Source organism: Panicum virgatum, chromosome 5K, assembly GCF_016808335.1.
Source record: "Panicum virgatum strain AP13 chromosome 5K, P.virgatum_v5, whole genome shotgun sequence".
Taxonomy (NCBI): domain Eukaryota; kingdom Viridiplantae; phylum Streptophyta; class Magnoliopsida; order Poales; family Poaceae; genus Panicum; species Panicum virgatum.
Genome location: NC_053140.1, coordinates 33,936,579 through 33,951,923, shown reverse-complemented (window position 1 = coordinate 33,951,923; position 15,345 = coordinate 33,936,579). Strand labels below are relative to the sequence as shown.

The window sequence follows — 15,345 nt, the reverse complement described above, 5'->3', positions numbered from 1 at the left end:
TTTCCTGCAGCACTTCTTGCAGAATATCATTAGATAGATGAAGCTGAATAAGAGAAAGAGCCTTACGGTCCTTCCGCTTCTCCTCATCGGTCCACTCATCCTTCTTCTTCTTCCTGAATTTTTCCAGCGCCTCATCAAGATCATTGGTTTGCGCCAGAATAGCTCTCATCTTGACTTGCCACAGCGAGAACCTCATCTTGTAGTCCAACATCGGTAGATCATACTTCATCGACGCCATCACGAAATCGTAACTTGAAACCACGGCTCTGGTACCACTTGTTAGAAGCGACGGCGAACAAAATGATGAAAACAACAAAGATCAAACTTCAAGAGACACAAGGATTTAACGTAGAAAACCCCTCCAATGTGAATGGTAAAAACCACGGGCACCAGCCAATAAAAACTTTACTATATCGGGTGTGTGTTTACAATGCCTAACGGTGGCTTACAAGAGGAATAATCGAATTGATGTTCTCCGGTGAAGTCTATGTGTTAGATATATAGGAGAGTCATATGGTCTCCTCAACTTCTACTAGCAATGTGGGATTAAAATTTTGCACCACATGGGCCATTGAGATTTATTTGGAATAACTGAAATACTTAATGGGCCAAGCCCAAATTCCAACAATCTCCCACCAAAATTTGGATCATAGTATAACATAAGTAAACTGTTTTGCAAAGTTGGAGGAGATCGTTAAATATCCATTTTTTTTATTCAGGAGATGATATTATAGCCTGATCTCAAAATAGTTAAGAGGGTGATGTAGATTTCTTCCCGCCATTATGTTAAGCACGGTAGCGCAAGCCAGAGGATACATGCATCTCGCATGTGCCCCCCGCACCTTTCTCTAACGAGTTACAGCTGCTCCAAGAAAGAGGTCGAGAGCCGTAAACAAGGGAGCAAAATGGGCTCTGAGCCGCTCGCACCCGACGACGTGTGTTTTCCTCTCTCTCTCTCTCTCTCTCTCTCTCTCTCTCTCTCTCTCTCTCTCTCTCTCTCTCTCTCTCTCTCTCTCTCTCTTTTTGTCAATTATTTATTTAGCGAACACGTATGGCGACCGACCTGACCTTATTACAGGGAGCTCGGTTGTTGGTTTCAAGGAATCGGTCCTTGCGCGTGATGATGGTAGTGCGGAAGGCAGATGCAGCAAAGATAGTTTCTACTACTTTCTAGCTCCAATTCTTTGCTTAGGAGTCACGTTTTTTGTTTGGTTCACTTGTCGGCTCTGATATCATACGTGTATGTTTATTTCGCTCTCACCCCAATCATCATCTATCGCTGAGAGGCCAGATGACAAAACGGTCACTGTGCACTGCAATTTCGCGTCATGCACTGTCCATGCTACATAGGATGAGATCGAGGGATGGCCCAAGAGTACGTACTATCTCCACAAAACGCCACTAGGAACTTACATTCTCATGGACGCGTCGCGTAGCGTACGTGCAAGCATGTCCCTCCATCTCCCATCCAAAGATGCATGAGCATGAGTTTTTTTTAAAAAGATGCATGAACACCAATCATTTATTGGAACAACACCGGTATGCAGTCTCATGTGTGAATCAAGTCTGAACGAACACGCTTGCAATTGCCTTCAATTCTCACTGGCTACTACAACTTTTGTGTGGACCGATCGGATCGGAGGGGAAGAGAATTGAATGAGCAGACACTGTATTTCTCTTCGGTTTTCAATTTCTATTGTCTCGGATCGGAGGGGAAGAGAATTGAATGAGCAAATCATTGTATTTCGCTTCAGTTTTCAATTTCTATTGTTTCGTTGTATGGCCGAATCATCGGGTGTGTATGAAGGAAGAAGAAATGTTGCCAGCTAGCGGTAGCGGAGACCAGGCAACAATGCATCATGTACGCTGCAAAGGGAATAAAGGATCGTTGTCTGCGACCACGATAAATGAGGTACTGATGAGGTCCTATCTGCCTCCAACTAAACTTGTTAGTCTGTTAGAAAAAAAAACTAAACTTGTTAGAAACTCGACGTCGAGGTAGTCAATGGTTGTATACACTTTGCAGAGACTGGAACTCGTTTCCATTATCTAAAAAAAATCTATTTTAAAATGTTTATTCGCCCATCTTATGATCGATGGTGATTGTTCTCTTCATTTCGAAAGACCCTAAATGCCGCATGATACGATGTGATTTTGAAAGGATAAAAAAGCAACGCACAAGGCATATATATTAGGTACTTAGGGTAACTCTTAATGTATAGGATCCAGGTGTGACCTATTTACCTTGGGATAATTCCTACAATATATGTACTCTAAGGTAGAGCCCACATCTCAACATATATAAGAAATCCTAACAGCCTGGGAGAGTGAGTGATTGGAATGGAGTGATAAAGGGGTGGATCAGAGAGAATAATATTCATTTTATTCTTTTTCTCACCCTTAATTAGAACCTAATTTTAGGCACAAATGAGAATATTCATAGTGTTAACCAAGAACAAAACGACCAGGAGTGATAATATTCATAGTGTTAACTTTGTATAAATTAAACTAGGTATTATTATGGGTTTCATATCAAATTTTCATCGCAACATGGAGACGAGCTCATGTTGGATTTACATGTTTTTTTTCTCGAAACCACGCCTGAACACGTTTTCCATTATTAAGAAGAAAATTACAACGACACAACTACAAGAGAACTCTCGTAGCATAGAATTACAGACCACTAAGCAAGTGATTACTGACCCAATGTAAACCTCAAAAAACAAGAAAAGGAGAGGAATCCCCTCGACTTCAAAAACCTAACAAAACGACCAAGAACAACTGAGCCTGCGGAAAAAGAAACCTCATCACTATGATTGCCTATACGGACTGTCTAACTCAAAGGATGGAAAAGCTTCCATCCAAAGACGACGAACATTCAGAGTAGCCACAACGGCAAAGCATCTGCCTATGCGGCGACAGCAAAACATCCGTCAGAGGAGCGATACAGTGGTGGCAAAGCATCCACCACACCCGAAGTATCCAAACTAGATGAACCACACGACCTAGCCGCAATGGCACGATAGAGTAGATCATGGTGGAGAGAAGAAATGAAGCTCATACATGCACAAATGAAGAAGGCTGGCTCCACCGCGACCAACAACATACCAATGCCTCGAATTTGAGCTCCTAGAATGGTAGCGACACCACATACATGGGCCACATCAGCGGCAGGTGGCCCCAACCGCAGCACCGACCACTGGTGTAGAGGCATTGGTGATGTGGGGCGGCAACCTCGGGTTCCTCCTTGGCACGAACCCACCAGACTGCACCGCACTGCCCTCACCCGCCACTGAGCGCCGCCTTGCTGCTGTCAGGGGTGTCTCGATCCCCGCCAATGACCTCCAACACGATGGCGACGGCCGGTGATCCCGAACGAGGAGAGAAGGCCGGCCCATCGGTGACTCTCACCGAGGGAGGAGGGCCACCACTAGATCCGGCCCCAGGGAGCCCAGATCCGATGAGGGTGAGGCTAGATCGGGCCCATGGTGGCCGGTGGCGGTGAATGGTGGAGCAGCAACCACGACCTAGGTTTGGAAGCTGAAGGAAAGGGAGAGGGAAGGAAGGGAGGAGCCGACCAGATCTTGCTTAGCCGCAGGCTGCCTCCACTGGCCACGCCACCAAGGAAGGCCTGAGGGGCAGGGGGTCCGTCTGTTTCAGTTTTCCAAGTTGGATTTCCATGTTACTAGTGTGCTGATATCTTAATGTGAGTGGCTTTATTGTTTTCCTTTTTTTTAATGTTTGGTTGTGAGAGACAATGCTGGACGTAAACAAATACAATAAAAAAATAAAATAGATTAAGTATTCACTGTGGAGATTGAGATCTCTAGAGGCACTACCAACAAGAACAGGAACCAAAGTCCAAATGAATGTATAGTGACACAAGGACACTAGGACGTGATGCATTAGCCGCGGGCCGTATCCATCCATGGACGGTTTTGCCGAAGCCTAGAAGCCTGTTGAACATGTACTGTTCGCCAAGTTGGCGGTTCACAGATCACAAAATGGATGCTTGCCGCTGGGGCCATACTTTGGGTCGCCGAAGTGCTCGTAGCAACTTTTGAACATTGAACCGTGCAGGATCCTTTCCACTGGCAGCTAGTGGTAGACTAGCGGTAGTACTAGGGACAAAGATGTTGGTTCTACCGGACTACCAACCAGCAGCATCTTTGAATTGTGATGCTACATTGCTAGTAGGTCACTGACTGACCATCCTTTTACCACCACGACCGGATCCTGGCGGGCGTAGGACAAGAAAAGTCCCTTTTGGAGGCCACATGCCATAGCAATGCAGACTGCAGTACAAAGCTTGTTGATCCGGGAATGGAGCCGGCCCCAGGAGCAGAGGCACCGGGATGAAAAGGTCCCTCTGACAGCGAGAAAGAAGGCTGGGAGGGGGCAGAAGCAAAAGCTGCTTTCCTGTTGGTATTGGATATTTGGATGGTAGGCTGGTAGGGTTGTTTTGACCTTTGACAGAGGAGAAAGACGCCTGCTCTGCTCTCTGTTGTGTCTGGTCTTCCTCCCAAAAAGAACCTGACGGCCAGAACCTGACGGCCAAAAGTGTACAAAACGGGGTGAGTTTGTCTGCTTGGTTACGGTGGATGTCAGATGTAGGGATGTAAATGGATTCGATACGGAAGAATATTGTCGATATTGTATTTGTTTTCACATTTTTTATCTGATTCGGATTCGAATTGCTTCGGTTATGAATACGAATAGATGTGTATCGAATACGGAGTGAACCAGATGCGGATCATGTCGGGCACGAATGTTTATTCGGATACCGAGTAAAGGCAACATTTATTCAAAATAGAATGTCGAATTATTGCTAAAGTTTGACTTTAGTTCTTAAACTACACTAATAATAAATAAGATTCAACTTTTATAGAGAGGCAATAGGTACATTATATTTTTAGTAAAATTTTGGTGCTAATTTTATATTTTTCTGATTTGAAATGAATTAGTTCTAATTTTTTTGAGACAAATTCAATTTTTATTAATGTATATATTTTTTATTGTAAAACTAAAGTAGTGGCAGTAGCTAGATTATATTTTTATAAAAAAATTGGTACTAATTTTGTATTTTTCTGATTTCAAATGAATTAGTTATAATTTTTCAGTTTAAACTAGATTTTCATTAATATATATATATATACACATATATATAATAAAACTATTCAAATTTAATATCCGAATCACATATCCAGATTATCCGATCGGATATCCGACGGATATTACCCATATTGTATCCGTATCCGATATCCGAATAAAATATCCGAATTCGTATCTGGATATCAGAATTTTTTTGAATATTTGGAAATAATATCCGAATCACTATGCGACCCCTCTCGATCGGTACGAAAATATCCGTACCATTTACACGCCTAGTCAGTTGGCTTAAACCAAGTGTCTCGCCACATTCTGTCTGGCGATGGATGAACAAGGATTCTTTGGATCCAGGATTCAGCGCATGGGGCAGTATAGTTTCCCTGAACAGACAAACAAGCGGCATGCATTTGTAACAGAAAAAAAAAGATCATCGATAAAGGGTAAATCATCTTGGAAAACAAAGAAAATGCATTCACATCACATCTGAGTTAACGGGGACTAGGTGCTAGTGAAACTACATCCTCACCTTGACTCGAAGATCCCCACTGAACGAGGTACCCTTACTCGCCAAATTTCGATTAACCACTTCTACATTTCAATTGCCAGGAATATCGGATATTTATACTCAACATGTGAAGCTAAATTGTGGTTGTAGAATTAGGAGTCTCTGTCGGTATCAAGCTTTGAAGGAGGCGAGCTATAGCGCGATGGAAGAGACGAACGGCGAGCAGTGCAATGGGCGCTTAATTGTTTTGTAGCGAGGCTTTATTGTCGAGGCAAGATCGACCGTGAACAATGTCGACAAGCTATATGGCCAAGGAGCTTAAAAACGGAACTTGTAGCAGGCCAAAGCAGGAGGCATGGATCGAAGAGAATCAGATGAGATGAAAGGATTACTGCCTCAGTTCTAAAATGAAAGTCATCTCAGGAGTTCTAATTCATTTCACGTGCTCTTTCTAAATAGGGTGCAATTATTTATTTGTGGAACAAATTTTGAATTCTGTAATAATTTTGGAGGAGGAAGATAACGTGCGCGGTGCTGGATCCCATCGTACAATACAGATTGATCGCCTGTATATGTATCCTTAAAGTTAGTATCTCTGTTAATTAATTTGTTGATGCCGAGATTATCAAAATCCAGATGAACTGTCGTTTCTTTTCATCGAAGAGAGAAAAAAAAACAGGCAGGTGAACTAGACGACAGAGGCGTTCCACTCCAGCACAGCCAGTCGCCCATGCTGTTGTCCACTAAAGAAGCAAAGCAAGCGACGCGATGGAGCTGAGCTCGCATTCCTTTGTGCGCTGGCCGTTGCGCTCCATTTGGAATCCCATCCATCCCAGCTCCCCACATTGACCGCCTCCGTACCAGCGACAGCCTTTCCCGCAACTCAATCATCCGCTGCCAACGCAATTCTCCTCCGCAGGCCCCATCGCTTTGATCCATCCTTGCCACTTTGCAGCTCGCGTCGATTCCCCCTTTCTCCTCCCCGATCGCCCGCCGCCATCATGCCCGCCGCGACGCCGCCGAGCCGCCATTGCTCCCGCCGCTCTAGACTTGCGGACCTGATGGCCATCTGCCGTTAGGACTGGAAGCTTCTTTAGCTTAGTGATCCGCTGCTTCAGTTCCAGTACGTGCCAGGACCCAGGAACTAGTGGGGAAGGCAACGGGCGTGATGGCGGCTGATCACGCGCTGCCATTGGCGCCGGCGTCGTCGGCGTCCGTTTCCGTGCACCGCGCCGCTGGCTACTGCGTCGGCTTTTCTTGCGCCCTCGCCGCTCTAGGAGCGCAGGGGCGAGTCGCCGGCGGGTGCGATCTTGGCGCCAGGGAGCTCGCGCTGCGGGAGATGGTCGCCGCGCTGGAGCGCCAGGCCGAGGAGCTCCGGCAGCGGCGGGCGGAGGACGCCAAGGCCAACGAGAAGGTGGCGGGCATCTTCGCGTCCCACGAGCAGCGGTGGCTCGCCGAGCGCAAGTCCCTGCGGCGGCAGGTGCACGCCGTCGTCGCTGCGGCGCGCGGGCGCGAGGCCAAGCGCGAGGAGGAGGCCGCGGAGCTCCGGCGGCAGCTGGAGGAGCAGCGGGACGCGGCGGCGCTCAAGGACGCGGCCCTGGAGCAGGAGATTCAGCGGCGGGGAGGCGCGGAGGACCGACTGCGCGCGGCGGAGGAGCTGCGGGAGCGCGCCGGGAAGGAGGCGGCGGAGCACGCGGCCGAGCTGCGGAAGCACAAGGCGGCTTTCGTGGAGCTCGCGTCCGCGCAGCGGCAGCTGGAGGCGGACCTGGCCCGCGCGGCGCGCCTCGCGGACACGGCGGAGGCCGAGCTCCGGGAGGCCCTGGAGCGCCGCGACGAGGCGGCCTCCGCGGCGGCGGACCTCTCCGCCGAGGCCGCGCGCCTGCGCCGGGACGCGGACCACAAGGACAAGATCCTCTCCGCGATGCTGCGCAAGTCCAAGATCGACATGGAGGACAGGAAGATGCTGGTGCGGGAGGTGAAGCTGTGCAAGGCCAGGCGGAAGCAGGCCGAGCTCGAGGCCGAGCGATGGCGCAAGATGTGGGAGTCCCGCGGCCACCGCCGGGGCTCCTCCAGGTCGTCGGCTCGGTGCGCGGCCGAGCAGCCGCAGCCGCAGCCGGCCGGGTGCTCCGACAAGCTACTGGCCGCCGACGCCGCGGCGCGCGAGACCAGCGACACCAAGATACTGTTCGTGGACCACGTTGAGGGCGACGGCGGCAAGAAGGAGCACCGGCAGGCGACGGCCAAGGAGCTGACCACCACCATTGAATGCGTCGACCGCTATGCCAGCCACGTCGACGACAAGCCCGGTATGTCCGCCTGCTCTGTCCTGTATACTCTGCTTCCTTCTGCTCACTCAAGTGAATGGTAGGAGTACTCCTATACTGATCTGGTCAGCACATGCTCACAAATGCTGTCCCCAGGATTCAATTGAAAAAAGTTTGTTTTTGTTGTGTTCTAACATGTTCTACCGCAAAAAAAAAAACATGTTCTGTTCTGTTGAGAAAAAAAAAACATCACCGTCTTCCAAACTAATTGTCAGACACACATTAGAAATGGCGAACAAACAGCAGTTCTTCAGATCCCAGAGTTCTCTGACAATGCAAATCTTGATTTGTACGGCGTGCAGCCGTGGAGGAGTACCAGGGCCTGCAGGAGTGGTTCCAGATGGAGACGGAGAAGTACACGGCCATGATCAAGCACCGGCACGCCGCGGAGGTCGAGGCGTTCACGGAGCAGCTCCGGCTCAAGGACGAGAAGCTGGAGGCGTTCCGGTGGCGGGCGGTGAGCATGGACGTCGAGGCGGCGCGGCTCCGGTCCCGGATCCAGGAGCTGGAGGCGCGGCTGGCGCAGCACGAGAGGCACAGCGCCGGGGTGGACGCCCTGCTCCTGGTCAGGGAGAACGAGAACAGGGCGCTCAAGGAGCAGCTGGAGGCGCTCCCAGCGCAGGCACTCAAGGACCAAGACGCCGCCGACGGCCGCTGCATCCCATGTTCACCCGTGAAGATCCACAGAACAATGTCGGCGGAAGCCGATCGGCTGCCATCCGGCAGCTCGCGGTATCATCAAGAGACCAAGCTGGACGACGATCACAGGGCGTTCAACGTGGTGGCAGCAGAGGCGCTTGTCGTTCCGGTCCGGGATCTCGCGTGCGCCGCGGCGGCGACGTCGTCGACGGAGCACGACGCCCCGGCTCGGCAGTCACTCAGGTCTGAGATCGAGGAGGAGAAGGAGGTGTACACCGACCCCGGCAATGCGGAGACGCTGGCAAGCACGAGCAGCTCCCAAGAGGTGACATCCGAGCTCGCGCTCGTGGTCGTGCCGCCTGACCAGAAGACGAACACGAACTCTGCTTGGAAGATGGACATCCACGCCCTGGCGGTGTCGTACAAGATCAAGCGGCTGAAGCAGCAGCTGCAGGTGCTCGAGAAGCTGGCCGCGGAAAGCAGGGAGGAGGAGGCCGCGGCGGGGAAGCCGTCGGGGAGCGAAGCCAGCAGCAGCTGCTGCAGACAGCATCCGAGGACGAGGTACCAGACCATGATGTCCTTCCTGAGCAAGCACGTCAAGCGTTACCAGTCCCTCGACGACAAGATCGACGACCTTTGCGCAAGGATGGTACGGAAAACGAATTTGAATTCGCATCCCATCATCTTCACCACGAATGTTTCTGCATTTCAGGAGGAGGAATGTGTCGATTAACCGCTCTGTGGTGTGGTGTCTCTGTGTTTCGATTTCAGGAGGAGAGCAAGAGGAGCGTGGGGCGGCGGCACGGCGGCGGCGGGGAGCAGAGCGCGGCGCTGGGGCAGTTCCTGGAGGAGACGTTCCAGCTGCAGCGGTTCATGGTGGCCACGGGGCAGAAGCTGCTGGAGACGCAGTCCAGGATCGCGCCGGGCCTCGGCCGCGGCGGCGGCGGGGACGGCGTGGACATGAGGAGGCTGATGGACGTGGCCGGGGCGTTGCTGAGGGACGTGCAGCGGGGGTTGGAGGTGCGCATCGCGCGGATCATCGGGGACCTCGAGGGCACGCTCACCTTCCACGGCATCCTCCGCACCACGCGCTGATCTCTGTGTTGCGTGGTTCTCTCTCTCTCTCTCTGTGTTCCGTGACTACTACTTGATCCATGACGCGTTAGAAGGGAGGTTTGCAGTGAACTAATACTAATGGCAGCAGCACGTTGGTCTTCCGGGCAAAGTGAATTTTGTTGCAGTAATGTTGGGGTTCATGGCTATTGAGATTTGATATGATCGATCTCACTTCAACTGATCAGAGACACCTTTTGTAAGCTCCATATTAATTCTCACAGACTCGCAGCTAATCATGTGCAGCAGGATGCTCCGATGGGGGCAGATGCGCTCTCCCTAGCTCGCGAGGTCCTCCCCGCCGCCCTTCTCCTCGTTCTCTTTTCCACTCCTCTGACTTCAGCCGCTCACTTCTGGGAATAGGAAGGGTTGCGAACGCTTCACCTTCCTCGTCTCCTCCTCCACTAGCGCCAACAGAAAACCCAACTCCACTTTCGAGCAAGCACCGCAAGAAAAGGAGCCTCCCCAAGAGGAACCTCCGCTTCACTCCGACGACGGCCTCCGCTTCGCTCCTTTCGAAGTCGGCCTTTATATACGTGTGTAAATGAATTCAGATCACAACTTGACAAAGACAACTCTATTACTCGTACTTGCTCTTCACCCTTCTAAAACCTTCTTACATTGTCATGATCTTATCATGCATTACAAAGTTAGTTATTTGTGATTTCCACAGTCTTCTAGAATGTTCCAAGTATGCATTGTATGTTTCAACAATATATTTATTTATTGATACTCTACTTTCTATTTACTTATTTGCAGATGATCTGATAAACAAATTTTAGAGGATAGCGGTGGACAAAAAAATAGGATATGGGTACGGGTATAAGTATATAACAATATATCCTTTTTCATACTGTGAGTGTACATACATCTAAAAGATTTCAACATTACCGAGTGCACGTTTTGAAGGAGAACACAAATGACGGAGATCTGTTCATCCCCGTCCCCCCCCCCCCCCCCCCCCCCCCGAAAAACCATTTTAGCCTCGTGTATAAGGTATTGCAATATGATAATTGCTGTGTCTGTCAAGACAAGACTGTAAGCACGGTCGTTAGCTTATTAGCTGTACCGAAACCTCATGTTTTTATTTCTCTCTCTCTCTACGGCCGGGCGAGACAGGGCCATCCAGATCAGTGAGCGTGCTTTGCCAAGCGCTTAGCGTATCCCCCGGCGTCTGGGCAACGGCAAGAAAGGAATATACGCGTCGTCGTCCTCACAGAACCGGTCATGACCGACGACAAGATGAAAACAAAGGCTGGCGACAAGATCGACGACAGAGATTACTACGGGAAGCCAAGGATGATGGTGTGTGTGTGTGAGGGGGGGGGGGGGGGGGGCGTGCACGTCAACCCTGGAGCCCGGAATTTCTCCGAGCCGGGCTGGGCGGTTGCGGCGTGGACGGACGGAGGGCGCCATTTGGTGCTCCAGCGGCGTAGGAAACAAGGCAGCGGCAGAGCTGTAAGTTAGCGAGCTACAGAAGACGATTTACCGGTGACAAGGACGGCCCCGTGTTTTGTAATGCGTCCTTGTGCTTTATTTGCATCGTGACAGTGAGTAGCAGTGATGTATACTCCCTCATGTTGCAGAAAGAAAAATAGAACAGCAAATTCCTAGTACACCATAATCCTCGGCACGAGCTGCAATTCCAGTGCCCGCCGTGCTCGCGGTGGCCATGGCCATGGGCGCATCCGGCGGACGTGATGCCGCGTAACGCACCGCGGCGCCATGCGGCCACGCAGGTGTTGTGTTTTCTTCCCTCATGCCCCGCCCGTGCTCCGCGGCCGGGGCGGCCGGCCGTGTTACCTCCCCTCGATCACCAGTGTCATTTTCACCCAGCACCACCCCGCGCGGCCTGGTCGCGCGCGCGTGCCGTCACGGCTCGTCGCGACTTGGTTCCATTGTATTTATCAGGGTCACGCACTCACCCACGCTCCTCCTCGCCCGACGCTCCCCCCCTCCCACTCCCCTGATTACTCTCGTCTCGTCTCCTCCGCCTCCGCCCCCGCACTCGCCGTCTCCCCGGCCGGTGCGAGCTTTATTTATATCCCGTCCGCCGGCCGGCAGCTAGCACCGCGCGCGACGCCGCAACTAGACCGACGCTCTCGACTCACGCCTTGTCTCTGCGCGCTACCTATACCAGTGACTGCGTGACCAGCAACAGCCAGCAGCATGGGGACGGAGGCTCCGGCTCCGGCGCCGGCGCCGGCCACGGCGGCCAAGAAGCCGCCGCCGCCGCCGGCGCTGTTCCTCGTCCGTGCGCGGTCGCGGGCTAGTCGTGTGGCCGACCTGGGCGTCGCCGCGTGGCCGTCGGGGCCGCCTGACACGCCGCCGCGCCGCTCGCCCGTCACCGTGCCCTTCCTCTGGGAGGAGGCGCCCGGGAAGCCCAAGGCGCCGCCCCAACAGCAGAGCGACGACGGCGGGACCGGAACCGGCGCTCCGGCCGCCGCCGCCGCCGCCGCTGCTAACACTACTACCCCTGCCACCGGTGCCGGCGATCGCGACAACGGCGGCCGGGAGGAGGAGGAGGCGCGCCCCGCGCCGCTGAAACTGCCGCCGCGGCTGCAGCGCGTGGCTTCCGCGAAGCAGCAGCGCGACGGCTCGCCCTCCCCCAGGACCGTGCTCCCCAGCCCTCACTACTACGGCTGCGCCGGCGGCGGCAGGAGGCCGCCAAGGAGGACCGGCAGCGGCTTCGCTTCGTTCCGGAGGACGCCGAGCGCCGGCGCGGGCCTCTTCTCCCGGAGCAAGACCACAGCGCCGGCGGCCGGGACCAAGAGGAACAAAGGCGGCGGCGGCGGCGGCCACGACCATCTCAGCGCCGCCGCGACTCCGGACGCCCCGTGGGGTTCGCCGGCGGCGTCGTCTGCCTCGTCCTCGTCGTCCCTGTCCGCCAGCTGCTTCGGCGACGACCCCGGCCCCGGCCACCGCCGCCCGGCCGACGGGCGCGAGGACGGTTCGTCCGAGGAGGACGAGTGCGCCGCGGGGTCGGTGAGGATCACCAGGTTCAGACGGAACCGGAGCCTCCCCGCCATGACCACGTCTCACCTCTGGGTATGGCTCGTCTCTGCTCTCCATGTACCTGCCTACTTCTTGCTCCGTTTCCATGACCCAAGTCGAAACCGATCGATCGAGGGAAGGGCGTCAGCAGGTGAGGTCGATCTAGTGGGCAGATCGAGATGGTTATGGCCGTGCTGCGGAGGGCACAGTGGTGGAAGTGCCAGGAGGCAAGGGCAAACGCGAATAGGACGTGGTTGGCGCCTAGGTGCTCTGCACATCACTAGCTACACCATATCCTTAATTTCGTTATGAGCCCAATCACCCACTCAGTGTGTGGTCTATACTTCGCTTTCATCACTGTTCAGTTTCCTTAGAGTCGTTATGCATGAAACACCCGCGTTCAAAATGTGACTTAAACCATTTTAATTTGTTCGGAGCAATACTTGTGCAACATGGTGTTTTCACGTATGTTGTGTTTTCGCAAAAGCTACATATCTAAATTTGCCAAAAAAAAAACCCTTCAATTTGAAACGGAGAGAGCAGAGAACAGCAAGACACAGCATGTGTGTCCCGTATCATTGTGCCATCATGGTTCAACCCTTCTGGATACCACAAGCCAGAAAATCAACTCGCAAGTCCAAAGTGACAAACACCTCCCAACCAAATCCAGTATGTCATGCGCTCAATACAAAATCTTTCATGTGTGAACGGTGTCATGTTGACCATATGCCCGGCCACTCGCCTTTAATTTCAATCAGCCTTGTTTAGTCGTTCTATCCTATCTACCCCATTGAAAATTGTAACATGCATAGCATCACTGAACCTCGCATCATGTACTGAAAGATTCTAGAAGATAGCCATTGAAATGAAACGAACAAAGTCAATAGAAGCTTGTCTCTGATGGGTTTAGAATTCATGGTTGCATTGTTTCCTTGCAACAAAAAAAAAAAAAGAAATTCTCACTCCGTGCTGCCTTTTCCATATGGTTGCATGAAAAGTTTGAATATTTCCCCATATGTTCCTAGAAAAGGAAACTACTATATATATATTGAGGTATACTTATTATCTAAAATAGTAGATTTAGTTAAAGAGTTAAATGCATCAGCAGCCTTTGAACTTGTCAAGATATGTCACTTAGGCCCACAAACTTTAAAAATGCATTTCTAGATCCTTAAACTTGTTAAGTGGTGCACCACAGTGGTTAGTATGGTCCAGAAATGGACTTGCGAGGCTCTACTTTATAAGTTTAGGGATATCTTGTGCACCACTTAACATGTTTAGGGACCCAAAAATATATTTTTGAAGTCTATGGACCTAAGTGGCACCCGTTCAGGGGCTACTGATGCATTTAACTCTTAGTTAAACCTATGCTCTGAAACTTCTTGGCCTAGATTTCAGTTTGTTTTCGTACTCCACAATGTCAGTTTTTGTTCCAATCAGCACGATCACATCTACTACTTAAGTTTAAGCAATTGCAAATTTTATTGTCGGCAGGCAAGTATCCGCAAGAGCTTCAAGCAGATTACTCCATGGAGCTAGATCCAAGTTCGGCGACAACGAGGTTGATGACGCCACTGCAAATAATCGGGGGCGCTATTAATTATTGCAACTGTGCGGTGGCCATGGTCCATGGATATTTTTTATTTGAAGTGTACAAGCATATGCACCAAGGCAGGAACGGCTCCATGTATATAGCTTAAAAAGTTTGCAACGCACGGTGCCATTGTTACACGGGACCCAAACTTTGCCACACATATATATGTCGTCTCATGTCTGGACCCTACCAGCAGACGTGTAACCAATCGGTTGTGCGTGGTACATACAACCGATTGAGCCAGTTCCTTCAAGATTCGATACGGCAATAATAATGTAGAACCATGTGTTCATCAAGAAAGAAGTACTCGTATGTATATAAACGATAACTTTCTCCTAATTTAGATTTTTTACTGCCAGAAAAACTAGCATTAGTACCGGGCGGGAACCTCTGATTTGTACCGGTATTGCTCCTTCGGTACTAAGTGCGCGTGTACTTATAGTACCGGTCACTACACCCGATACTAAATGGTGAGTACTAAACTGCTTGCCATGCATGGAGCCAGGCCAGACATCTTAGTACCGGTTGGTGTTACCAACCGGTACTAATATAAGTTTTATTTTTGTTGTTGCCCTTTATAGGGAGAGTGTGAGGTGTGAGCTTTGGTGAAAACCAAGCTAAAGTAGTGGATCCAAGTTTCTCGATCTTACTCCATATTTTGTGTCCACCTCAGAGCGTTACTTGTTTAGTTACTTTCTTTGATTTGTAGGATTCTGAGTCTGCGTAAGTAGCAAGTTCTATTTATTTGAGGTTGCTTTCTACCTAAGTATACGGTAGTAGTAAGTAGCTCAATAGTTGTCGGCGTGGTGCCCAGGCTTGGCTAGCTATCTCAGGTTGTGTTCCACCCCACGGTACCGTTGTAGTAGGCGTCAGGTGGTGACAACCCTGTGTTGGCGGTCGATCTCGATGATTTTTACCACCAACATTTCTTCAAATTTCATACTTTCAGGATCATAATCTTGCAAAATTTACTTATACTAACAAGTTCCACAAGTTTGATGGATATTAGAATGCAGGAGCAACATATCTAAAAGTGAGCCAAATTGGGAGAAATCCCAGGCCGGCCG

At 51.2% G+C, this 15,345-nt stretch overlaps 2 protein-coding genes across 2 annotated transcripts; both read left to right on the top strand.

Moving 5' to 3' along the window:
* The first annotated feature begins 6,390 nt into the window (after positions 1 to 6,390).
* Positions 6,391 to 9,850, top strand: LOC120709507 (plectin-like). Its single transcript, XM_039995175.1, has 3 exons — positions 6,391 to 7,920; positions 8,241 to 9,226; positions 9,349 to 9,850. The coding sequence occupies exons 1-3, from the start codon at positions 6,783 to 6,785 to the stop codon at positions 9,670 to 9,672; spliced, it is 2,448 nt and encodes an 815-aa protein (XP_039851109.1). The 5' UTR covers positions 6,391 to 6,782; the 3' UTR covers positions 9,673 to 9,850.
* A 1,765-nt stretch (positions 9,851 to 11,615) lies between these two features.
* LOC120709506 (translation initiation factor IF-2-like) lies at positions 11,616 to 14,617 on the top strand. The gene is made up of 2 exons (XM_039995174.1): positions 11,616 to 12,738; positions 14,179 to 14,617. Exons 1-2 carry the CDS (start codon positions 11,860 to 11,862, stop codon positions 14,221 to 14,223), a joined length of 924 nt encoding a protein of 307 aa, XP_039851108.1. The 5' UTR covers positions 11,616 to 11,859; the 3' UTR covers positions 14,224 to 14,617.
* Positions 14,618 to 15,345: the final 728 nt, after the last annotated feature.